General features: G+C 33.8%; 2 protein-coding genes across 3 annotated transcripts; one reads left to right on the plus strand and one right to left on the minus strand.

The window, feature by feature from the left end:
• Positions 1 to 2,649: 2,649 nt before the first annotated feature.
• Positions 2,650 to 14,000, plus strand: LOC116129667 (tRNA-specific adenosine deaminase TAD2). 2 transcript variants are annotated; one of them, XM_031415387.1, is made up of 8 exons: positions 2,650 to 2,903; positions 4,036 to 4,101; positions 4,997 to 5,034; positions 8,354 to 8,473; positions 9,047 to 9,206; positions 9,311 to 9,407; positions 12,938 to 13,361; positions 13,669 to 14,000. In XM_031415387.1, the coding sequence occupies exons 4-7, from the start codon at positions 8,357 to 8,359 to the stop codon at positions 13,047 to 13,049; spliced, it is 486 nt and encodes a 161-aa protein (XP_031271247.1). In that variant the 5' UTR covers positions 2,650 to 2,903; positions 4,036 to 4,101; positions 4,997 to 5,034; positions 8,354 to 8,356; the 3' UTR covers positions 13,050 to 13,361; positions 13,669 to 14,000. The 2 variants fall into 2 exon arrangements, with proteins under 2 accessions (XP_031271247.1, XP_031271246.1); XM_031415386.1 differs by having other exon boundaries at positions 8,407 to 8,473; positions 13,669 to 13,999.
• A 2,425-nt stretch (positions 14,001 to 16,425) lies between these two features.
• Positions 16,426 to 19,083, minus strand: LOC116129692 (beta-glucosidase 24-like). The gene is made up of 12 exons (XM_031415419.1): positions 18,996 to 19,083; positions 18,783 to 18,901; positions 18,557 to 18,626; positions 18,412 to 18,467; positions 18,260 to 18,335; positions 18,085 to 18,162; positions 17,883 to 17,970; positions 17,436 to 17,801; positions 17,093 to 17,345; positions 16,888 to 16,993; positions 16,673 to 16,781; positions 16,426 to 16,597 (listed from the first exon to the last, which is right to left on the minus strand). Exons 1-12 carry the CDS (start codon positions 19,081 to 19,083, stop codon positions 16,426 to 16,428), a joined length of 1,581 nt encoding a protein of 526 aa, XP_031271279.1.
• Between the last annotated feature and the right edge of the window lie 8,070 nt (positions 19,084 to 27,153).

A 27,153-nucleotide genomic window follows, 5' to 3' on the forward strand; every position in this document is an offset into this window, starting at 1 on the left:
GTCTCATTTATTATTACGTATTTGCATACTACTGTAACCTTATCCTAACTCTTAAATTAATCACGCGTAACTTCTATAATCTGCTTAGAATTTTGCACGTGCGAGGTTGTTGGTGTCAAAATCAAGCATCAACATTGTGAATTCAAGCTATCGCTAATACCATTTAAAAATTTATACACTTGGATCCAAAATTTGGCCTCAGTACGTAACAAGTATTCATGATTTGGATTTTTTTATTTTAATTTTCATTGCTAAAAGTGTTAATGGTTGGTTTTAAAATTTCAATTTTGAATCTTCTATGAATTGTTTTCAGATGCGATCTCATTTAATTGGATCGGATTTTTATTGGATTGTTAGATCTAATTTGTTTATTGTTTTGATCTTAGATTTGGTTATCTTTGTGAAGAAACTTGCAATTGTCTAATTGTGGTTTGTATGTGTATGATAATTTGTTAATTGGATTTGGATGTTGCATTGATGGGTGATTCGATTTGGATGGTTTTTAATTGGGATTTTTTGCATAACTTATATAATTTGAAAAAACTAATGCACTGTAGCTTTAAAGTTAGAGCGAATATCCAGATCAATTGGACCTTATTCAATCTTAGAAGAAACGTTACCTAATGGTTTGTTTGAGGTAATTTGTTTTTATTTGATGCTGGAGTAATAGTTTTGGTTTTTACATTGATTGTTGGCCTGAAAAATTATGGTTTTAACTCTAAGGGGTTAGCTTGGTGGTCAAGAAGGTTTGTTCTCTTGGGTTCAAACCACCTTAAGCACTTACCATATTTGTGGTTTATTTGGAATATTGTACTTGTAGGGTGTTTAATGAGCCTCAATGATTAGTTGAAGTGCACGTAAACTAGTCCAAAAACCTCTGTTATTAAAAAAAAAAAAAAAAGGGGGGTCAATTTGGGATCCAATTTGAGATTTTCCTTGCGAGGTATTGGAGAGGAACTGGAATGAAATAATATCAATTCATGTCAATCATCATTAAAAAAAAAAAAAAAAAAAAAAAAAAAAAGCCCCAGTTAATTGATGGTCATGAGAAGATAATTATCATTTAGTATCATGTGCAAATGCCTTTCAGCACATATGTCTAAGTTTTGCTTAAATCCAAGAAGTCAGATATATGTATAAAAATGCAGGAACAAGTAACATGCAATCCTCGATTCTTTATTATCTTTACTTTTCTATCAGGCTAGTGTAATAGTCTATTTTATGAAAGTTGAGTGAAACTGCTGCTGTTATGAATATCAACCCTTCTGTTTATGTTTAAAAAACCAGTTAAATTGATGATGGAGATTGGACTGAGATGCATATGGGCAGCTTGTGCTCCAGAGAAAAGAGAAATTATAAAACAAACAGTTGCCTCGTCTAAAGGTATTCCCCATTCACCATTCCTTGAATGGACTTTGTCATATTTGATTGAGACTTATAATCCAATCTTACAAACTGTCTCTTACAACCCCGAGATGATTTCCAATTGGTCAGCTTGCTATGGGTCCTATCTGTCTAATTGCGAGTTGTCATGTCGAGGTTATTAGAGAAAGTTTGTAAGATTGTGTTTTGAGTTAATTTTTATTGTAATATAAATTTTTGATAAAGATCTTGTTATTACCTTGGTTATTTGATAAACTAATGAGTAATGAGATAACTTTAAGTAAGAGTGAAGCATCTATTAATTTCTGTAAGCAACAGATTGAGTTAAATTGTGGGGGTGTAACTGTAAAAAATGAAAACTACAAATCATGGGTTGTAATTGTAAAAATTGAAAACTAGAGTGAACAATATGGATATTTGCGGATACAGGTATCTGCGGGTCCACCTGTACCCGCATAAGGTAGGATATAGGTCCAAAATCTTAGACCTGTTTAAAACAGATCTGTTTTGAGTTGTACACGTTGCGCTTGTCTCATACTCATCAAGTCCGCCTGTTTTGCCAAGTTTAGATTGATTAAATATTAAACCACCATTTTATTCCAAAAGTATCAATTTTATTAGAGTTTCATTCACTTTTAAAATTGAAAGTCTATTTTATCCGTTCCCATCACTTACCAAGTTAAAAAATTATACCTTTATTTTTGTATAAAACATTAAAATAGGAGAATAGTTTCCACCTAATTTATTATTTATTTATGAATTTTATTTTAATTATTTTTAAAGGAAAAGACTTAAATTTACCAAAATTCATTTTTAATTTAATTGTTTTTTTTGTGTTTACTTAAATGTCTGCTTAAATGTGTTATATAGGTGTGTAATTCTTCCTAGAGGAATATAATTATAAGTTCAATGTTGATTTTATAGATTTAAATATTTATTGCGTGAAGGATTTAAGAAATTTGTTAAGATAGTAAATAATGAAAGTAAAATAACCTTTTAATTTTAAAATTGAAGTCATAACATATCATTTACCACAAATGTGTTTTTAATACTCTTAAAACGAAATGAGTAAATGTAATATTAATCGATCTTACATGGGTAAATGAAATAGATCAAATAAAAACAATCTATTAGTTAAGTTCAAATATAAACGGAAGTGTGAGCTTGGTGTGAGTAATTAAATTTAAAACTGACACGTCACGGGAGGTGTGCAATAATAAATTAATAATCCTTAAAATTAACAAAAACTAAAAAAGAAAAAAATTAAAAGACCATAAAACCCTCTCCAACGCACGCAGGCAGACGCCCATCACCCGCCTCCCAACGCCCCCTACCCATTCCACTCTGTCGCGCTGCGCAGGGCAGCCCACCTTGTCCTGCGAGACCACCGCCGCATCCCCCTCCCTCACCCCGCGCGACAGCCGCATACCCCATCCCCGCGCCTTCTTCTTTACAGCTGGTGTCATTGACCGAAAACACGCTGCTCAATTATTTCTTAGTCGGCATTATCTGAATTTCTGGTATGAATTTAATTTCGGTTTTCTAATTCTTTTATCCTTTTTTTCAAATTGTAAGTGACAGACACATATCTATTTTTTCTTAAAGAGTTTGAGTTTGGTCCCAAGTGTTTGATACAATGCCTTTTAAAAAAAATATATAAATTTTATAATTTTTAATTCTCTGGAGTTCAACTCAACCATGTTTTCATAAATGCTCTTTTTGTAGTTTGGGTAGTGTATTCTAATTGTTCGATTAAATGACGAAATGAAACACTTGCTGTTTCTTTTATAGAAGTGTGATTCAGTTGTGTGGTTTTGATTGTCCCCAATTTTGTTCCTCACATTTTAGGAGTCATTCTATACATAAATTTTTGGGCCTTTTTTTTTTAAAATTATTTTTATTTTTAAAACGCTTGCATATGTGAAGAAAAACTTAGACACATATAAAATATAAACTCAACAATTTTATGTCATTAATAAATATATTTAAGAAATAGAACTTAAAGCCAATTTGAAGGTTCATCTATACAAATGTCTGAAGTTTAGCATGAGCTATGATTTGATTTAAAACTTGAAAATATACGTATATATATCTGACAAATTAAAGTTCTCTCGATTTAAAGAAACAAATTTAAGAGATAAAATAAATTTGTTTGAAAATTATTTTGCTCTTTTTCTTTTTCCTGAAAATGTCGAGGGAATTCTGCATTTTACATGTAATATCATTTTTTTTTTTACCTAAACAAAACTAAGCTTAATTTGTTTTTTCAAGGAGGCTAACCCTGGCGGGCCTGGCTACAACCTTGATTAGCCTCCTTATGTTCTTCCATTTCCAGTTAATAATATATTTCCTTGTGTATAACTACTTTTATTTCTTAGTTTTTCACGATTCAGATGTGATGTTCCATCTTGTAAAAACTGTTATTCCAGTATTGTAATTGGGATTTTACATCTGGATAGAATAGCAAACCCTTTGTTTTATCAATATATGTAAACAATTTTTAAAATTTCCAGTGAAGAAATTCTTCAAGATCCACTACCAGGCCTTAATAAGTAAAAAGGCCTTATCCTATTTTACGCATTGCTGCTGGAGTGAAGAAATTGGTATAGACAATTCTGTTTTGTGATTTTCTCCCTGTTTGGTTCTCTATAGATGGTCTCAGCCGGGGAAGAATTGTCTCAAAATAATTTTGCATTTATGGAGCTTGCGATACAACAGGTAATGCCTAGAGCTTCCAAGAATATAAAGTTAGACCAAGGAAATTTGGAGCTCAACATCTTTCTACTGATTTTTCTTTCGTGTTGTTACATATGCTATATATTGTATGTTGAACATTATGCTTCTATGGACCTTTGATGATTTAGCTGGAGACATTGCAGTTATTTGATTGGATTGAACTAGAAAATAGATATAGAACTTGTCATGTAATTTGCATAGTGTATAGATGTTTGGTATACCTATAGAAGTTCTAGGGTGCTATGAGATCTTTTGCAAATTCCTTTGGGTGGGTTTTACTGATTCTTTTTGAGAAAATTGGTCAAATGGTCAAGTGTCTTTTGTTTAAATTTTCTAGCCCATTGCACAATTAAATTGTAATTAGTCGTTATTTGTGCTTTTTGTGTGGTTATACTTGTGCCTTTGGTTGTCTTCAATTTACTTGCCGTTCACATGAGGGAGCATGTCAAAGCTTGTTGGCTTTTTCCTTTCAACTTAATTTTGGGTGGAATAGTAACTTGAAAGTTTGTAAACAGTGATGAGGATAACTTATTACAGCTTGGGAAGGTCGAAGCTAGGTTTATATTTAGATGTGTGTGCACTGCCAATTGGAAAACTATAATAGTTGCAGTTGACTAGAAATCCATGTATAGTGCCAAACTGTGTGTGGATGCATTATTTGTGGCTGTTACTAATTAGTGTCCATTCAATGGTTGCTGTATGCTGCTGAAGTTTAGTTAAATGAATTCTTTTTCTGCTGAAAGTAACTTAAATATCATGTTCATATTACTTTGCATATTTAGCTTAGTTGTTATTTTGGTCTTTCCTTGAAATTTCTTTTTTCGCTTGGTATTTAACTTGTTTCTATTTAACTGATGGCCGCTTTCTCATATGGCAGGCAAAGCTTGCCTTGGACTGCCTTGAAGTGCCAGTTGGGTAAAATGATAAATTTCTTTTCAATTATTCTCCTATCATGCTCTACTTTGAGGATCTTTATATTATTGTTGAAGTGCAAGTTCCCACATCTACTGCTTCTATTGAATAACTTGACTTATATATAGCTTTTCGGAATCATGATAGTTTATAACTGGCATGTGTATTCCTAGGATTTGAAATTATCCTTTTCCCCTATTTCATTGCATCTTTTACCTAGGACTCATTTTGCTGTGTTAATGCATATTTTCACACCAACGAGATGTACGTAAGCCTTTAAGGAAGTTTACGCAAATGATCTATGGAAGACTGAGAAACATAGGTTAAAAAAAAGTATTAAAGAAAATAAAATGCGAAAAAGTAATTAACGAAATAAATAAGAGCAGTTTTTAAAGTGGTTCGGATGCAATAAGCAATTTTTACGTCCACTGTTATCTTATTGATGTGTTTACAATAAAAGACGTTTGATTCTAAAGGGAGAAAGTGCTTTGTAGCTCTTGAGAAAACAAAAGTCTGGATCCTTGATATGGGGTGGGAACCCCCTATTTATAGTGTTCCGAGGGTAATCTTTGGTGTGAAGTAATCCACATGCAATTGGACATGTGACGTTGTGCTGATTGGTTTATAGATGAAGTAATCCACATGTGAGTTGACATGTGGCTTGGAGGACAACTTGCAGTCTTAAAGGTGAAGTACTTCACATGCAGATTGACATGTGGTCTTGGAGAGGTAACTGGTTTTCTTTCCTTTGAAGCTTCACATGACTTCTAAAAGAAGTGTCTTCCCAGGGAGCTGACACGTGTTCTGGTGACAAGGCATCTTTGATGACACGTGGTGAGGATTCAACTTGCATGCTTTTACCACCTAATAATTACCCCTCAGTTTTTGGAGTTCGAATTCGAGCTTCAAAATCTCAACACTTTTTGGGATTGCAAACTGTCTTCTCGAGTTGGTGTTGTTGGTAGTCGTGACTTGTCTTCGTGAGCTGGTGTTGTTGGTTGTCGCGAACTGTCTTTGCGAGCTGGTGTTGTTGGTTGTTGCAAATTGTCTTTGCGAGCTGCAAAAATATATTATCCCCTTTTTTTGCACGTGTATTTGGGTTCGCAATCCCATAAGGCCTTGAGTTTTTGAAGCTCGAATACGAACTCCAAAAATTGGGGGTAATTGTTGGGTGGTAAAAGCATGCAAACTGAATCATCACCACGTGTCCCCCAAAGTGTCTTGTCATCAGGACGCGTGTCAGCTCCTTGGGAAGACACTTCTTTTAGAAGTCATGTGAAGCTTCAAAGGAAAGAAAACCAGTCACCTCTCCAAGACCACATGTCAATCTGCATGTGAAGTACTTCACCTTTAAAAGTACGAGTTGTCCTCCAAGCCACATGTCAACTCACATGTGGATTACTTCACCGATAAACCAATCAGCATAGCGTCACATGTCCAATTGCATGTGGATTACTTCACACCAAAGATTATCCACGGTAGGGGTGTTCATAACCTTGGTTAACCGCATTTTTAAACCGAGCTGGTTTTTCAGTTAAGGAATTTTCTTGAACCGAAATCGAACCGGTTAAGAGGAAAACCAGTTGATCGGTTTTGAACTGATTTTCCCTTTAACTTATTTTTGATTTTGTTTAATTTTGTTTTCAACTTCCATATGAATATGTTCCCCACCTTACTTGGTCTGAATCTCACACTAAATTTTAAAATCTGTGTTTGTGTGTAAACAAAAAAAAAGTGGAGAAATGCGTAAAGGGTGAAGAGCAAAGAGAAATAGATTTGGGGATTTAAGGTTTTTTAATTTTAAAGTGAAAACCGGTTCCAGTTAACCGGTTTTATGAATTATTTAAACCGATAATCAAAGCAAAAATTCGGTTTATGTATTTTCTTGAATCGAAACCGAACCGGTTCCGGAAAATCGGTTCGGTTACTAGTTTGTTCGCTTTTTGCATTTTTTTGAATGCCCCTGACCCTCGGAACACTATAAATGGGGGGTTCCCACCCCATATCAAGGATCCAAACTTTCATTTTCTCAAGAGCTACAAAACACTTTCTCTCTTTAGAGTCAAATACCTTTTGAGTAATGCTACAATTACCCAAGGATGCGCACCGACTGACGTGGCGCAATCCTGACCGTTGATTAATATTAATTCATAATTAATCAATAGTCAGGATTTCGTCACGTCATTCGGTGCACATCTTTCGGTAACTATATTATTTTCCATACCTTTTTGTTGTAAACACATCAATAAGATAACAGTAAACGTAGGAATTGCTTATTGCATCCGAACCACTTTAAAAACTGGTCTTGCTTATTTCGTTAATTATTGTTTCTCATTTCATTTTTTTTAATACTTCTTTTTAACCTATGGGTTCAGCATCATATTTGTCATTTCTTGGTCTTCCATAGACCTTTTGCGTAAACTTCTTTGAAGGCTTATGTACGTCTCGTTGGTATGAAAATATGCATCAACATTCTACAAGAAGCTTGACTATTGCAAGTTCATATTTTTGTAAACTTGCACTGCTTCAAGGATATGTTTGCCGAAAATATATTCCACAAATTATATGCCTATAGTTAAGGTAGATTTTAATCTTTTCTAGATTTCTATGTCAATACAGTGCATGATGTGATTGAAGTTTAACTGACAGATGAAGTTTTATTCTATAGGATCCTAAAATCTTAGTCTTGTAGATTGAACTGGGATATACCATGTACTGAGTTTTTCATGCAAGCTATATATATATTTTTGTTCCTCAATACTGCAATAGTACAAGAATTACTATTTCTTATTTGAATTATTTGGTTAATAGGCCTTGAAAATGTTCATTCTATGTTATTACTGTATTTTTTCCACCAGAAAAGATTAAATGGAGCTGACCAAGCCTAGTCCAGATAAAACTAATTTTAACTTTGCAGAGGTTGGAACTGTCTTTGCAGTTCACTGCTTGTGTTGAGTTAACTGTCCAACCCTAAAGCCAAACTGCAAGCCTGAGTGGAGTTACTTCAACCTGTTAGTGCTTGTGATGTCTTTTATACAGCTTTAACAGTGTTTGTATTGATCCGATTTTCAGTTGGCTTTTACCCTGGGGCTTGTGGTGAGCGTTGCATGAATTCTATTTTGAAGTTCAGTGTCCGGCTTTTGATGCGATGATTGAATTCTAGGACATGCTTGAATAAAAACATGTTTATAAAGATTATTTCAAGCAATTATCACTATTGTATCAACCCAAGTGGGTGTTGACACAAAGCCTAACCTTTCTCTTTTTCCTTATAAATGTAGAGGAAAAGGAAAATAAAAAAGATTGTTTTGCTTAATGTCAGATTATGATCATTGGGTGCTGTTTTTCCTCATTCAGACTATTTTCATTGACTAGATGTGTGATTCTGGATGATGGAAACGTCATTGCTACAGGTCGAAATCGAACTACTGAGAAAAGAAATGTGAGTTCATCAATATGTTGTTTCATTAAACTTTCCTATTTTCTTGTATCTGTATTCTTTGATTGGTTTTTCTAGTTGGCAGCTCTTCGTTTTCTTTCTAGCATGTTGGACTTGCACATGCTCAGCATTTCAAATTGTATATTGATGAAAAAAGTTGCAGATTTTTCTTTATGTGTAAATTTTGGTTTTAGTGAGCCTTTATTTTAATCCTAGTTTAAGCGTTTCCACAGGCCATTTGTACCACTGGAGAGGTCTCCACGTTACACAATGTTTGTGAGCTAACTAAATGGGTTTTTACTTAAAGTTGTTTGCTGTAACTAGACTTTCTGGCCTATTTGCTACGTGGTTGGGCAGTTAATGACTGATGTAGCTTTCTTGGTTTATTTCTTGTTTATAGGAAAAAAGAAATAAACTTGTGCACTTATAAACTTTCTCTTTCTCATTGTGCCATGGTCAAGAAAGACATGTTTTAAATAGTTACTTTGAAAGAACAAATGAGGATTTCATCTGAATATTGCTTTTGATTTGCAAGCCTTTTTACTTCTTATGAGTTGCCACTATATTTTGTTGCAGGCTAGTAGACATGCAGAGATGGAAGCTATTGATATTCTTCTTGACCAGTGGCAGAAACAGGGACTTTCACAGTTGGAGGTTGCCAAAAAATTCTCAAAATGCTGTCTTTATGTAACATGTGAACCTTGCATTATGTGTGCTTCAGCTCTATCAATTCTTGGTATATTTATGCTCTTTTCATCATAATAGTCTGTTGAAAGCTAATTTCCTTTTTTTTTTTTTTTTTTATATGATGACTAGATGTTATACACCCCATCTTTTCAGGTATAAAGGAAGTATATTATGGTTGCGCAAATGAGAAATTTGGAGGGTGTGGGTCAATACTATCACTGCATTTGAGTTGCTCTCAGCCGAATATTAGGTTTATTTCTCAACCAAAGACTTTAAAAATTTTTCTTACTAATTTTGTTTCCTTCAAACATCTGCTCATGACATAATTTGTTACAGATAGATATGTGCAACTGCTTTTGAAATTTTTTCTGTGGGTTCTCATGCAATTTATTTCTTATCTTCTACTGGGAATCATTTCATCATACTCAAGCAGTGGACAATTTTATTAGGAGTGCATTTTGGGAGTGGAATTTATTTTTTTATACTTTTCACAGGAAAATAACATTGCAAGAACTCTTTCATTTTAGATTCAATAAATAATGTTAATGTTAATAAAAGTTTGGTTTTGGGTGCGGGTTACTAGGATCTTTACTCTTGTAGTTTGAAAATCTTGTAAGTTTATGATACAGTCTTAGATTCAGGTTTGGTTGATGTCTGCTGCTTATGAACGGGAGGATGCAAAGTTTTCATTTGCACCTATAAATAGGCAAGTTGGATATCTGCGATTTAAAAAAGGATGGCCATGGATGCTCCTTAGAATTACTTTTCTCCTTTGCTGTTTTTTCTTTTTTTCCCTATTATGGCCTTATAAAATACATTTGAAAGTTGTCTTTCTTTCTTTTATTTGTTTTTTGGTTAGCAATACAAAACAATCTAAAGTGTTTTTTACAATGTTTACTGAGGAGCTCTTAATATTTAAAATTACAAAACTAGTATCATCTTAAATATGGGGTAATAGCTACTCAACTGTTTTTTTCAAAGCTTAAATTTTATTTCTAGGTCTTGAACTATAAGATTAAGCTTTAGGTCAAGCAATAATTTAGCATCTTACCAGAGCAAGTTGACTAAATGATCTTGTGTCTGAATCTCTCCATTGATTATTTAAGTTATAATAAATTGGGTTGGTGTTGTGGTTGTATTCAGTCCATGTGCCTTGCACGTGAAGGAGCATGTTAGAGTTTATATAATATTGACGAGTCCTTAGCTATAATCTTAAGCTTTGGATCAATCAATAATTACTAGTACAGCCGCTAAGCTACTGTGAATTTGAAATCAATTGTCTTGTCTTGTTCTTGGGCAACGAAGAAAATTAGCCAACTAGGTCACTAATGCTTTTTGGAAAATTAAATGATGACAGAAATGTGTTATGATCATATAAATTTCCACATTCTTGCTTTTTAGATAAAAATAAAAAAGGGAAAACAATCGTACCATGTCAACATGTTAAATTGCCTTGTCTTTTGAAGTTTGAGTAACATTTTACATGTCTTTTCAAAGTCGAAAGTAACATTTTTTTTAATTCATTGAGCTCAGCTTGTTAAACATGTGTTACCAATTTTGTAGATTCATTTAGCTTTGATTTTATTTTGTTATTATGTGTTGAGTTGTACAAAGATATATTAGGATGAGAATCTGTAAAATAGGAAATTAGTTTATTGTGTTCCCAATTATAGTTTATTGTAATAGTATATATAGATGTATTTTGTTCACCAATATATGATAAGCAATACACAAGAATCCTCTCTAGTTCCCTTGATTGAACATGCAATTTGATCAGCAATACACAAGATCAGAGTGATTAGCATGAACAACATTGGTGGCCCGAGTAGGTTGTCCGTGCAATTTGTAGCATTTCTCCTTGGTATGTCCTCACTGATTACAGTAACTACACTTTGGTCGACCTCCCTTGCCACCATGATCTCCCTGTTCTCCTTTAGTAGTATTTTGAGACTGAGAAGCCAAAACGGCAGAGTCAACAAAGAGAGATCCTGTCACAACACTAGGAGAGGAAATATGAAGTAATCGAGCGAGCACTTCATCGAGAGAAGGCACAGTAGCACTAGCCAGAGTCTGATCTCGTACTGGAGTAAGATTAGGGCTAATAGCTGCTAGAGTTAGAACCATGAAAAACTTGTCTAGTTGTGCCAGATCTTTTGCTGCAGACTTACTCGTGGGCAGTAATAAGTTAAATTATGTTTTAAGAGAGGCCATCTTGCCAAGGAATTCTGACATGCTCATATCTTGCTGTTTTAGATTAACTATGTTTGATACAACAGAATACAGTCGTTGGATATCATTATTATAAAGCAATTTGGCCTGACTGTATACCTTAACACAGGTTTTGTAAGTTTTATTAATAGGATGAAGTTGAGAGTCAATTGTTTGCCATAATAGACTACATAACAAATTATCAGTTTTAACGAGCTAGGATCATCAGTTTTTACATCTTCAACCTTAGTGGTCAAGTGATCCTCCAGACCTTGTCTCGTACACCACAATTCGACAGAGGCCGTTCATGAGGAATAATTAGCACTCTCTATTAATTTATCAGTTGTGATTGGAGGGAGAGATAAAAAAGAAAAAGAACCTGATTTAGAGTTGGATCCTTCAGAAGATACCATCACAAGATAAATTAAACAGGTCTGAACTGGAAGGAAAAATCGGTGACAGTGACGGGGTGTCTAGCATCGGACGGCAACGGAACTCTAGGGTTTTGTTCGCGGGCATCGTTTGAGTTCACTTGTGTCAATAGTGAGGTGTTGCGCTCGTTGGAGATGGAGATCGGTGAAGGAAGTTGCCAGAAAATCGAGTGGCACATGGAGGTGCATGTGGCGGTGAACGGTTATGCACTTTTGAGGTTTTGCCGACGAGAAAGAGAAGTTTAGGCTAGTGTTGTTGGATTTTTGATCTGTCACTAGAAAGAGGGTAGTTTGAGCTTCGCTGAAAAAGGTCACTGGAAAATACACAGTTAGGATTTCTGATTTCCCTATGTCGTATAGCTTACTTTTTGGCAACGTTGTTTTAAGGTTGTCTGTTGTAATAGCCAATTAAATATTAGTTATACTCAAGTGAGAACTGAGAAGAGCTGCCAAGTGGAAGCAGCCAAGGAATCCAAGCTAATCCAATTCTCTGCTTTCTTTTTGTCTATATTTTCTCAACACATTCTTGTCCATGTTAATATCATAAAGACAAGTTTGGTGGGGCTCTAACGTAGGTTTTAATTTGATTTGGATAATTGAAAAACAATCGTTGTTAGCTGACATCATCTGTTTCCAGTGGAAAACATAACAAGAGATTATATGAACTAGAAATGTCAGTACTGAAAAATGATACTTTGAATGATAAATTATGTTTTTCCGTTTTTCCTCTCCAATTGCCAAGTCTCCATCTCCTCCAAATTTTGGTTGTGGTAGTACATATTGTTAGAACTTTGCTGAATTGCCGCCTTAAATTTGTTGGTACAAATTTGTCACAGTTGAGTTATTTCATTTTTCTTGTGGTTGGTGGAGTATTCTAACTCAAAAATTACGGTTTGTTCTTTGCTTAGACAAGCTATTTTTTTGTAAAATTACTAGTTATGTTTGCAGCCACGAAGTTGTATACTCGTGTATTTTAGAGTGTTATAAGATGGAAATCAAGAATTGCTTGTGCATATTAAATTTATAGTCTGTCCTTTTTCCTGGTTCCTTTTATTATTTTTAATTAGATGCATCTTCAATTCAACATGCAACACATAATGAGATGACTTTTTTTTTTTCATTAATATAATTACTTTGGTAGTGGTGAAGTCCCGCGACGGAAAGGTTTCAAATGTACTGGAGGTATAATGGCATCAGAAGCAGTCTCCCTTTTCAGAAATTTCTATGAACAAGGGAATCCAAACGGTAGGTAGTTTTATCTTCCTAATCCAAGCTCTTTGTATGACAGCATCAAGAGAGATGCTATTTTTCTCCCTCTTCGCATATGGAAGAGAGAGAGAGAGAGAGAGAGATTCAGAGAACATTAATAGAAGAAGTTCACTTAGAAATACTTTTAAAACAAAAACAATGAAATCTATTCTGACTTAAAAGGAAAAAACTAATATTGCTTTCATTTAATCCTTTCTTTATATGACTCTGGCTTATTTTTGATGTTTGGTGTAATTTAGCTCCAAAGCCACACAGACCTCTTGTTCACCAGGCAATGCAATGAATATATTGGTGAGGTTAGTTATTTCCACTAATAATTTGTTTTAGTATGGTTTTGTAGTTTCTAGTTCGTTTGCTTGTTATCATGAAGTCCATGATTTGAGATAATATATTAAAATAACTGGGATAATTTACAAAAGGAATGTAGATAAAGGCTTGGAAAAGCACTAGATTTTGACTATATACAGTAATTAACTGACCATTGTTTGGGAAATTTCAGGAAAGTAGCAAAAAACTTAATATTTTATTTTCAGTTTGTTTTTGTAAAGTATTTGCTATTTTTATTTTATTTTCTGAATTCCGTTTATTACCATTTGAACTCAGGCATGTGATGGAGTTGAGGGAATAGAGAGATATCTACAAGAAAAAAATTAGTCTAGTTGAAGTGAGGGACTAGGAAAAGAATTTGAAATAGGTGGTTCAGAATTCCTCATTTCATTTGAAGTTTTAGAAAGATCCAATAGCAATTCCTTCGAGTATTATTGAAACTTAATTTGGGATAAATATGATTGGAGAAACCTTGGCACTTGTTGATGGCTGATTAGTAGAAATAAGTATAAAGATAAGTCCCAGCTATGGGTATTGTAATGTCTTGTTTACTGGTTTATTACAGAAGTTTTTGGCTGTATTATTAAGACATTATATATATATATATATATATACACAACTAAAAGCTTCTTTGAAAAAAAAAAAGATAGGATAGAAAACAATTTCAAACTGCATGAAGGAAGTTAACTTTTGTTTGAAGTTGCATGTAAAAAACTCTCAAGTAAGATAACAATCAGGGGAAGTAAAGCTAAGAATTGTCATCATCTGTCCCATAAAAGTTATACAACAGAGAGGAATAATGACAGGGATCATATTGATCATGGTGTGGAGTAGTAAGAAGCAATACATAAACAGTGAGAAGCAATATTTAATTTAATATAAGCATGGTGAGAAGTAGTGAGTAAGCCATACATAAACAGGGGAGTTTTAGTGAGGCTTGATACGCATCAGTAAACAAGTAGTGAAGAGTAAGAGGCATAATCGGAGAGAAGTAGTGAAGACTAAAGCATATGAGTATTTCTAAATGATTTTTTATATAATTGAAACTCTTTACTATAAAGAGTTTATCTATAAAAATAAGAGTTCAATAGATTTTTTATCTTTTAAATATAAATTAAAGAGTGAGTTTGATTCTTTACATCTAAAAAGTCAAATTTTATTTTTTATTTTAATTTTAATTAATAAATTACAAGTTTCTATGTATTTTATTTATTAATTATCTCTCATATTAAGTCATTTTCTTGAAAATTAAAAATATTTTCATTAAATTTAAAGAATTCATTGGTTTTAAATTTAATAAATATGTTTTTTATTTATATGAAAGATGTTATTTAAAATAAAGAGCACAATTGAAGATGCTCTAATAATTACTGTATCGATCGTCAACCCTATAGGGGGGATGCGCTTAATCATAACAGCGGGCCAAAAACTCGGGATCAAATTGGCACAGAAACCATTATATATCAATTGTAACTACAATACTTTGGTTATACATCAAACCAAACATTATAACGTTATTGATATGTATCAAAAAAAAAAGAAAAAAAAAAAAGAACTCTTATTTAAATATCAAGCAGATCACTACAGCAAAAATCACAACTACTGTTCAATATCAAGCAAATTACTACAGCACACCATTTTCATGTTAATCTAAGCATTACATATGGCAGGATCCATGTGAAGCATTCCGAGACTAATCCATGAACGGCGGCAGAGCCGTGTTGGACAACCGATTAAGCAATGAAACTTTAATCGTTACGGTGAATTTGCTTCTGTTTTGAAATATGGGTTATTTTGGCTACAACCAAAAAAATAATTTTTGAACCTCAATACTTAGCCAAAATATGGGTATTATAACCAACCCTAAGATTATGTAAAGTTATAAAACCATGTGTATACGCATCTAACATAAATTTTAAGTTAGAAAAGTCTAAATCAATTTAGAACGACGTACTTTATTGGATATAGCTAAACACATTAATTAGTGATATTAAGAGATCACGTAACGGAAAAACATACATTGAGATTAATAATATACGAATAAAACACATCATAAAAAGACGATATTTACGTGATTCAGCATAACTCGTCTACATATATGAATGAGAGAGAAATCAACTATAAATTCATTAACACGATATACAACACTATAAACTCGGTACATGATTAATTAGTGAAAACAAACCTAGTTTCTAATAATTCTCAACCAAATACTTAAGAGTAGAAAATATCTTAGTTTCTAATGATATTCTACCCATGGTGTCTAATAACCCTATATATTAAATACATTGTGTTCTCATATTCTCTCGTAATATTGAATTGATTCTTACCTCTATATTTATAAGTGATACATGTGATATTCTGCTCCTAATAAGAATCTTATTATATTCCTGATAAGACTCTCATAATTCTATTCATATTTACAATCGTATTTTTCTTTAAATAGTTTTCCTAAAGAAATGCAATATTACATGGAAATAAATAGGAAAATAAGTCATAATATCTCAACAAGTGACCTAAATAAACTAAAGATGTTTTTTGTAGATCACTTAACATGTTTTATTTTATGAGATAAGTCAAGTACAAACTTGTAAAAGCAATCTCCCCCCTTAAGAATGCTAGTTCTAACATTATTTAAAAGAAAAAATGCATTAATTGTCAATAGATAGTAGGGATTTAAACGAAAGGAGTTGAGAAGATCTCATGCATTGAATTGGTATCCAATCCCCAAGAAAAAATAAATAAAATAAAAAGTGCTTTCGATTCAGAGAAGACAAAGAAACTCATTACTTTACGAACTCTCATGGAAAAAATCATATAAATCCTTTGTGAATAAGATGATCCAAATTCAATATAAACTTAAATGGAAGACTATGAGCATGACATAACAATGCTATTATATATTTGATACTTTAGTGGTACGAACGATTGAATACATATTGTATATATAAACTTAGAAAATTTTAACAAAAGAGGTGAGAGTTGCTTGGGGGAGTCCAAGTGATACCGCAATATATGAACAACCTGTATGCTTTAATTTCCTTGGAGAAAACCTTGGAACCATTTAGCAGAGAGTTTGGGGATACGGGTGAGATTACTCTTGTAATCAACAAAATAAAGTCCGAACCTTGGAATCGACCCCTCTAACCACTCAATATCATCAGCTGCAGTCCAGTGAAAATACCCTTTCACGTTTACTCCTCTCCTGCATCATTAAAACATGTTTAAGTATTAGATCAAAGCATCTCTAAAAACCATCTTCAAAGCTCTAATAACTCACTGAATTGCTTTATTGATTCGATATAAATGTTGACGAATGAAGCTAATCCGAAATGGATCGTTTAGTGAAACAGTAAGTGGGAGGCTATCATTCCGTTTCTCAGCAACCCCTGCACAGAAAAAGTAACCAAGGTTTTTAAATCTGTTAAAATAAATTTAATACCATAAAATGACTTTAGAAATTAACGAAATGAAAACAATAATAGCTCCAATTACCATTCTCAGTAATGTAAATTATTGGCTTTTGGTAATTTTCATGCATAAATACTAAAATTTTCTCTAGCCCAACTGGATAAATGTAAATGAAAATGCTTCCTTCAGCCTGAAAATGTTAACTAGTAATTAGCTCATAAACAAGAAGATTAAAGAGTTCTATATATATAAAGTGAAAAGAAGGATTTTTAGTGGTCATATAACATACCTTTGGGCCAATAAAAGATCCATTTTTTGACGTTGATTCAGTTGTGAATCGGTCGGCAATAGCGCTGATTGGTGGAGCTTGGAAATCAATGGGGATGTTCTTGGCATACCTTGTGGTATAATAATTGACACCAATGAAGTCAAAAGATCCCTTCACCAACTTTTTCTCTTCAATGCTGAAACTGGGTAGCCTTTGCTTCACTATTTGCTTCATGATTTGAGGATATTCTCCAAATACGAGTGGCTCCATATACCTAGATGGGTATTTGATATATTAAGACAAAAAAAAAAAAAAAAAAATTAATCTGCAGATTAGTGCATGGTAAGAAATTAAATTTACTAACCATCCTAAATCAAAGTCCATTGCTCTTTTTGCTGCCAATTTATCATCCTCCGAGTCTGAATAAGGTTCATAATATTGTCCCACAAGGGAGAGTCCAATTTTTCCTAATTGTTTTGTTTGGTACTTGTTTCTGTACAGTTTGACAGCCGTTGCATGGGCGAGTAGAAGGTTGTGGGTTACAATATAAGGTTCTGTGGCTGAATTACCTTCTGAACATAATTTTCTATCTGAGCATCTACATGGTGGAGTTATCCCCAAGTCATGACCAAATTTTGCTATAACCAGTGGCTCATTGATTGTAATCCAATTTTTAACTCTATCTCCAAATGTCTTAAAGCATATTTCAGAATAGTCCCTGAAATCATCACTGAAAGAAAAATCTAAATTATATTAAGCTTTTATATATACCTTTGAACAATTAATTTTAATCAATGTTAAAGATGCTTACACAAAGGTGCGACTTAAGGGGCCACCATATTTTTCTTGTAAGCTTTGCGGTGAATCAAAGTGGAACATAGTCACAAAAGGTGTGATGCCTAGAATTGTTTTTATTTAAAATAGGAAATATATATATATATATGAGTTATTTTCTGTCAATAAACAAAAGAAGAAATATTAGAAATAAATTGATGCTTTATTAGCTCTCTTACCATTTTTAATTAATTCGTCAATGAGACTGTTGTAGTGATTGATCCCCTCTTGATTTACTCCACCACTCAACGATCCATCTACGTAGAGAAAAAATGTTAGATAATTTTTGTATTATTCTAGTGCGTTACGTTTACGCATATTACCAAAATTGAAGTTTGATGAAAAAATATTTACTAGGTAGAATCCTGGTCCAAGAAATGGAAAATCTATAATTATTTACTCCAAGCTCCTCTATCATCTTCACATCTTCCTGCAATCAAATTAAAACCATTATTAACAAGGCAGCTTGAAGAGAAAGAAATTAATGTGTTTCCTCGAATATATACCTTGTAGCGTCTATATGAATCAATGGCATCTAAGGTACTACCATCTGGAATTTTTTCTGCAAACAAAGTAATAATTAAAGAAGAACGAAAGCATTATATGAGTATGAGAAATTAATAATACTGGAGAAAAGTGGTATGCGTAAACCTGGGTGTTTCTCAACGAGGTGATCCCAAACGCTTGGTCCTCTGCCTCCAATTTTTGCTGATCCTTCTATCTGCACCAATGTAAACAGAATATATTCATATAAGCAATGACGGAGCCAAGATTTCAAGTGAGGGGCGACGAAATTCAAAAGATTAATATTTTTCAAAATATATTCATATAAGCATATTCAAATTGGTGAATTTTGTAGATACAAACATCGTCCTACCTGGGCAGCAGCAGTTGCAACACCAAATGCGAAATCAGTCGCAAAGTCAGATCTCTTAAGATTGGTTGCATTGGGATCGAAGCCACTTATTCCATCCAAATTCGATACTAATCCCACCTCTTTCGACAAATAATGGAAGATTAAAGTTACAATATGGAAAATAGAAGAAATAAGTGACACAGCTCATGATTTAGGTTTAAAGATGCAACAAACCTTGAACAACCTGTGCATGCAAGCATGCAAATAAAGCGCAAGTAGCAAAGATTTGGAGTAGAGTTGATGAAGATGGTAGAGATGCCATGGTTCCTACTAAATAATAAACTCGTAATTGAAAAGCTGATTCAAAGAAAAGAGGTACGTTTGCAAGTTGGATTTAATTCTTGGAGTTTTTAGTGCATATAAATAGTTAACCAAATCTACTATGCAGTTGATTTTGTTACTGTTACTGTTTTCGGTTTCACTTTCAGTGGATGCTATAATACCATATAAATGTTATATTTTTCGAACCGTACATATACCAATTTGTTCTCTAAGTTTAGTAGTTTTGATATGGGTAACATTTAACAGTTAGCTACTTAGTAGCGAAGTGATGCATAATCTGAGTATCCTCTATTTTCTAATTTTTTTTTCAAGTTTAACCTTAATTAAATTTACTATAAAGGATGATATAGGTTTTAAGTGCAGAACAAACCTCCTTTATCTTTTGTTCTTTTTCTTCTATTAATTAGATGTTCGCATAAATCTTAACTCAAATGTTTCATATCCATTGAAAATTCTTTTTTTTTTTTTTTTAAACGAATTTATGAGTTTCACTTCTTTATTAGAATTTAGAATGCTTGCTTTAGTGTTCATATTTGTAAAATGTGAAACATTTGTACATGTGTTGTTTTGTCTTGCATCATTCTCCTAATAACGTGTGAATTTTATTTTTTTTAATAAAATACCTGTTGTAAAATTAGTCTATCTCACCACTTACTCGGAGTTAATATAAGAGAGAAAACTATAACACGATCACACACTAATTTTATGTGGTTCACCAAAGAAAAAATAGATGACATAAGTTTAAACCGAATAACCCAAGCCCCCACTCTTAATTAGCTCGCACACTCGATCCCTCAGAGAAATGCTCTCTCTCACATGCCACTTGATAGCAATTGGGAATTTGGAGGAATTAGTTGGCTGTAGATTTTGGAAAGTGGTCGCTATAGCGAAAAAATTCAATTCTCGCTATTCTATTCCCCTTGTTGAGCGAAGGTTTTCGCTACCAAATTCCATAAGCAAAATTGTTGTACCGAATCCAGTTCACTGTAGTAAACAAAACTTTGTAAAGTGACAACAAAAGGTCACTGTTAAGGTTTTTTCAAGGCCTAACATCAAGAGCAAGATGGAAACATCCTAACGATTATATAAATGTAATTTTTAGCCCCAATTAATGACTAAGTCACAACACACAAGAGTGACATTAGAGTTAGAGTGTGGGGCAAGTGAGTAAGAATTGAGGCACAAGTTACCCATTCTCAAGATGGTGACACCACTAGGAAGATTTCTAGGATACTCCATTGATTACATGACGGTGTAATTAGGTGAAAGAGGTCGATTTTATTGTCTGGTTTCAGTGTATATGGGTTGGAGTTGAGTGAATATGTGTCCAGGAAGGTGTAAAAGGCTTGAAATAGGCTTAGAAATGCAAAACTGGCAAATTGATGAATTTTCGGCCAATAGTGCAAAAATTGGCAAGGAAAAAGGTGAAACTAAGACGAAAGAGACTCACTCTATAAACCTAAACTCTGATACCACTTGATCCATATTCAATAATTTAGAGTGAGTTAAATTAGTTTTGAACAATAACAATATTCAACTCGACACCAACTACTCCCCCAAATGATTCAGATCGGTAAACAACAATTACCATAACTTTACACAACACAACAGTCCATAATTGCTTCCAAACGACAATAACAAATGATAACACAACTAGCTCCAATCGGCAGACCAACAACACTTCAAATAACACAAACAAACACACAAAATACACAAGACAAAGTAAAGGCTGTAAGCATAACAATCCATGACTTAAACGCTATGCCACCAGCCAATGGAAACCACCAACAATCCTAGGCAAAAGATTGGATAAAGGAAGATGGATAAACACTCTTAAAGAGTTTCAATTCATGAATATTTGACAACCCTCTTTCATTTATATATGATCTACACTTGAGTGCCAAAATAGAAAGAGAAAAGATGAAAATACAAGGTAGCAATAACCTAATGGGACTTTGCAAACAAGAAGTAAAATTGTCTCCTAAAATTATTCAAATTCACTTTCACAACTAACCTAGGACTTTACCAAAGTGGAAAGAGACATGGAGTCGCCCAATGCTCTTATTCTTGTCTTTGCCAAAACGGGAAAGGTTTGTAGCCACCCATGTGTTTCTTTATCTCCTTGCATTAATGGCTCACATTGACTAGTTTATGAATTTCTTGGTCAATTTTGAAGGGAATGACTCCGAGTTATTAGATTGCACCCAAATACATTAATTCGGCATATTGGATCAAAGCATGACATACTTGTGTGTATTGGGCTACCTTGGATAAACTGTTCTTATCTCCTTCTTGGGTCGACTTGAGGATAGGCTTGGCATTAACTTCTTCTTTTAAGTTTGCTTGGGTCGAATTGTTACTAGAATCACAAATGACTTCTTCCATGGGTGTTGAATTCATGTTAGTATGCATATGATCTAATGAAAACTTTATACCAACTTAAATTGGGTTAGTTCAATTAGGATAAATAAAGTTGGACCTAAGCGCAATCTTAAAAAATTAGATAATTTGGATTGAAACCAGCTTAAGTTCAATAGTATTAGCATGTAGATGCCTATATAGGCATTTACTAATATGGACTGACAAAAACGTATTATGCCAAGTAAGAGAAACACAATAATTTTTTCGAGGAAATTATATTAAATAACCTTTTTTTTAGGTATAAATTGAGAATCAGCCTTTTCTAAAAATTAATTACAAAAAACAGTCCTTATAACAATTCCAAGTCACAAATACCCTTTGAATGTAAACCAACTTCTCATATACATTTTCTTAACTCTTTCTTTCAAAGAAATCTCTCCGTGTTCCTTTCACAAACTCCACAATGTAAGAGAAACCAAAAACCTAAACCAATTTAGATTAAGATTGAAAGCAAAACACAAACCTTTTTAAATTTAAGTTAATGTTGGGAATGTGACTGAACTTCGGATAATCGGTGCATGTAAATGCTAACACGGTTGTGCTATTTGAAGATTACTTTTAATTAGTTATGATATGGAGATTTGGGTATGAAGATAATTTAGGGTTGAAACTTTGACGATTTAGTTTAATTTGATAGAGGGTTTGGTTTTGTAAGTTGTCATTAGATGAAAACCTTCCGTTTTGTTGGTTTGTTTGGCAATGGTGGTAGAGTATAAAAAAAGGCCCAAAATGATGAATTGATATTGGCACTTGTTGGTCATATTGGGCATTGCCCGATAGGCAAATGGGTTATCGGTCCATATATGACTAAAGGAACGATAAGGGTTAATCGATTAATATCATCAATTGTTCAATACCAATTTATAGCCTCTTATTGGATTCTAGTAATTAATTATAAAAACTTAGTTACAAACAACAAGGAGTCTTAGGAATCTACGTATAAGTGAAACTTTGGAACTCTCTTACCTGTTTCAATCCGTTAATTGTAAAAACTTGTTACAAATAATGAGGAGTCCTCTATATATGCTTAGATGTCAAACTTTTTATGGAGGTCTTGATTTTTGCTCATAACATGGAATCTCTCAACTATCAAGGAGTCTATCAACAAAAATTGTTTTTAAGGGTGTGTTTGGTTCATAGAATATTGTATTATTGAGAATGTTATATCAATGAAAAGACAGATTATCTTAAAGATTATTGTAAATGTTTAGAGAAATGTGTTTAGTTAACTGGAATAAATTGGTGGGTATGTTATATAAATTACTAAATTGCCCTCCTTTTTAAATATTAATATAATATTTTATTATTATTATTTTTTTAATAATTTCTTTTAACCCCATATATTTCATATTTAGCTAAAACACCTTAGCAACAAAAAAAAAGTTTAAAACTTAACAAAAACACCCCCACCCACCCCAACCCCCTGTCGGCGGCCTGCCACCACCACCAACGGTGGCGACAGTGGAGATCTGGTCTTGAAAAGGCCAGGTATTTGGTTGTAAAACGACAGCTGTTTCACGGTCATATCTATAGCCGTTTCACATCTACATCTTTGGCTGTGAAATGGCCAAATCTGGCTGTTTCCAGCCATGGATCACATGGCTGAAAACAGCCTTAGCGGCGCACGACTAGCCAAATCCGATTTGTCGTGCGCCATTCCGTCACCACCAACAGTGGTGGCCAGATCTTGCCACCACCTTGAGTAATTTTTTTAAATTCTAGGGGTATTTATGTTCTAAAAATTTTGTATATAAGGATGAAATAGTTTATTAGTATTTTTGTAAATTGTTTTTAAAACAAGGGCATTATTGTCCTAATATTTATTAATAAGGGGTAAAATTGTAACAAAAATAAGATTACCAAGTAATCTTAAAATACCTAAGAAAATAGAGGTAATCAGATTACCTCTTATATTACCAACAATAACTGTTATTGGTTTTGAAAGATTATCAGAATCTTATATTACTTAACAACCAAACGTGATAATCAAGTAATATAAGATGACATTACCTAAGTAATCCCCTATTATCTCCAACCAAATACACCCTAAGGGTAAAAAAATAATAGACTAGAGTGATAGAAAAAATTAGGGGTGAGCGGTTCTGGGTACCTTGCATTTTTCAGAGGAACCGGAACTGCACAGTGTAGGTTCCCAAAAAAAGGAACCGGAACCTAAAATGCAGGTTCTGGTTCCTTTTCCGGGTACCCTGTAAAAAGTAAATTACCCCTATATTAGTTTAAAAAAAATGAAAAAATACCTTAAAAGTTTACAAATACACCCCTAACAAATTTTGATTACTCATTCATTTGTGTCCATTGTAACTCATAAATTCTCTAATCTGTAGGCAATACTTGAATTCAATCAATTCATCACAATTCAAACAAAATTCCTCAATCAAAACCAAAACACAAATAATTATTCATCACAATTCACATCAAATAACTTTACCAAAATCATTCAAACAAACAACAATATAGAAAGTTAGAAACTGTCACCAACTTCTTTGATTCTCCCACTACTAAATACTAATGTAGTAAATTTAATGTTATAAATTATTAATGTTTATAATGTAATATAGTAATGTTGTAATTAATGTTGGAAAAGTAACCCGCTCGGCCCGCCGCGGGTTACTGATTTTGGTCGGTCAGTCCTAACCCGCCCGCCAACAAAGGCAGGCTGGGTTAGGCCTGCCATTTTTTGGGGATTGGCTGGCCCAGCCGGGCCCGCCAACTCTAACCGCAAGGTTAGGCTGCGGGCCGGGCCAAGTTAACCCCCTTTTTTAATTTTTTTATTTTATTTTGTTTTGTTTAGTTAACTTTCCAAATGAATAATTAACAATTTATAAATGAATAAATGTAATTATTTTTAGTTAACTTTTCAAATATCAATAATTCAATTAAATTAAATTTTTTTTTTGGTTAACATTTCAAATATTAATTCAATTTTAATACAATAAAATTATAATATAAGAAAAAATAGATTTATTCATTTATCAAAAAATAAAATAAGAAATTGCAACAATTATTGCCTCGTTAAAAACCTCACCAAGAAAAACCCAATGGGACAAAAACTTGGTAAAGAAAAAAGAGTGCAATAATTGACAATTAATTTACAAAACAACTAATTTGGGGATGGTTGACTAGGACCTCCCTCATCCGTATCATCTAGATTACAAAATTGAAATGATTCTATTAAAGTATCGTCGACAACCTTGTATTGATCTTGATGGCGCGATCGTTCCCAATCTCGAAGACATGTGAGGACTTAAATCATTTTGGAGAATGTTTAGTCCTCCTTTCATTTAAAATTCTTCCACTTGCACTAAATGTTTGTTCGGATAAGACGGTTGAGACAGGAACAGCGAAAACATCCAAGGCAAGTGTTAGACCGGTCGTCATGGTCACAAAATTAAACCTAAATACCGTAGTTAGTTGTAAGCAGGGTCGAATCCATAGAGAGCAAGACTAACGACCTAATGTATATTTGAGTTAACGAAAGAGAAATTGGCAAAATGATTGATTAAAACTAAGGAAACTAATTACTTGCAGGAAATTAAAAGCATTAAATAAATTGCTAACTAAAACACAATATTAAAAGCGTTGTCGCTACGGGTTCGGTTTGACTCAAGACCAACTCTCACAATTCCTCTCCTCGCTCTTCAATTTCCTAATCCTACAAGGCTAGGCAAATCCATAGAAATATCTCCCGGCAATCTAGGCATAATCTATCCTGTCTCCCCGTCGTCTTAGTTACAGATCGATTGGTTAAAGACTATCATTGACTAACCGAAAAATGCTAAACCCTTAAACACCACTAGTTGGTACAACGTTAACAAGTACAACCTATCAACCTGTATCATCCAATCAACTAATTACACAATAAATGCATTCCTAGTAGAAATGATATTAAACGCTACTACAACTTGATTGCAATCAATACCGAAGCAATTTAAAGTCATAATCAACATTCAATAATCTCAAACCGACATTCAACTATGCGAAAAGTTATGTATCAATAAACGTTCTCAATGAACATTATCAATTCAACACGTCGAGCATCAGAATAATATTAAAGCATCGCAAACAAACTGAAACGAAAACAAATACAATCTGAATACAAGAAACTTAACCAAATATCCAACATTCGGGCTCATCCAACTAGTCGAGAGCTGATGAGGAGATCAATGGAGTCAATCTCGATCTCGCCTACACCGTAACAGACAACCGGGAACTCAGCCGCTCATGGTGGTGATGACGGAGGCTGAAACAGTGGAAACGGAGCTGATCATGGTGGAGAGGAGGTAACTGACAGCAATATGATGCAAAGAAGGGGCGAAAATGACCCACGGACAGCCTGGAACACGAACAGTCGCACTCACAGGAAAACGGTGGCGGAAATATGATCCGAAGGTACCGATGGAAAGCTCTGGTGATAGGGAATTCAGATCAGGTCTGGGGAGGTGAGAAGTCACCATAAATGAGCAGGATTTGGGCTGGAAGATGAAGAGGCGCGATGACAAAATCGCGGATTCCGGCGGTTTTCGCGGCGGCTGAAGCTAGGGAAGTGTAGATCTGACCATGGGGAAGTGAGATCAAGTCCTGGGGAGCCGAATGGTCGCCAGAAAATGGCGAAATCTCACTTGGAAGATGAAACGTCGCGGCGGCGGGAAGATGAAACGTCGCGACGTTTCCGTGATTCGCGGTGGTGGCTTGCAGTGGCTGATGAAGATCGGTGTATGGGGAGATGAATCGTCGCCGGAGGGAGATGAACGGTCGTCGAAGCTCGCCAGAAAACTGGGTGAACAGCCTCCACTGTATGCGACTTTTCATCTTCTTTTTATAGAACAAAATGTAGAATATCACTTTGGTCCCTGCATGTTTGAAAGTGACAAAATCAACCCCAAGATTATGACAATTTGACCCCTAAATGGCATAAATGAGACAACATCAACCTTAGAAAATAAATCACATCCTAATATCAACTTACACAATCTCAAATTTCAATCCAAACATGCCAAATTAGTAAGAAAAACTCAAAATATGATTTTTAAACATAAATTCATAATTTCTCTTAATTGTCTCAATATAACTTCAATTTAATTACACATAGGGTCTTTTTATCAACGAAATAGAGTCACTTGCATGACTCTAACAGCAAGTCTTGATAATACCAGAAAAATACATTTTTTGGCTTTCCAATATTCTAAGACATCAAAGTTGGCTCTCTGTTGTGGATCTGCTGTTAACATTTCGGGGGTTGCCAAATATTGTTGAAGCTCATTACTCTGTGACTGTATGGAGGACAATAAATTAGTTGTTGTTGTTGGTGCTGGTGCTTCTAAAGAGGAGGTTGTGCTTCGGATTCGGGTCTTCTTCGGCCTATTCAGTGCACTCCAAGAGTAGAAGTCTTCATTTGTTTCTTCTGATGCAACTTCCTTGGATATTTCGCCTCTTTACGAGTTCCTATACCTATTTTCATATTAGAAATATACTTCTGCAAGACAATTTTTTACCTCTCCTATTTGATTGGCATATGCTTCAGTTTGTAAATTTTCACTTAAATTGTCTAAACAATTTTCTAAACCTGCTAATTTAATTCTAGAATCAAATATAGTACCTAAACAATAAA

Source organism: Pistacia vera, unplaced genomic scaffold, assembly GCF_008641045.1.
Source record: "Pistacia vera cultivar Batoury unplaced genomic scaffold, PisVer_v2 Contig213, whole genome shotgun sequence".
Classification (NCBI taxonomy): Eukaryota; Viridiplantae; Streptophyta; class Magnoliopsida; order Sapindales; family Anacardiaceae; genus Pistacia; species Pistacia vera.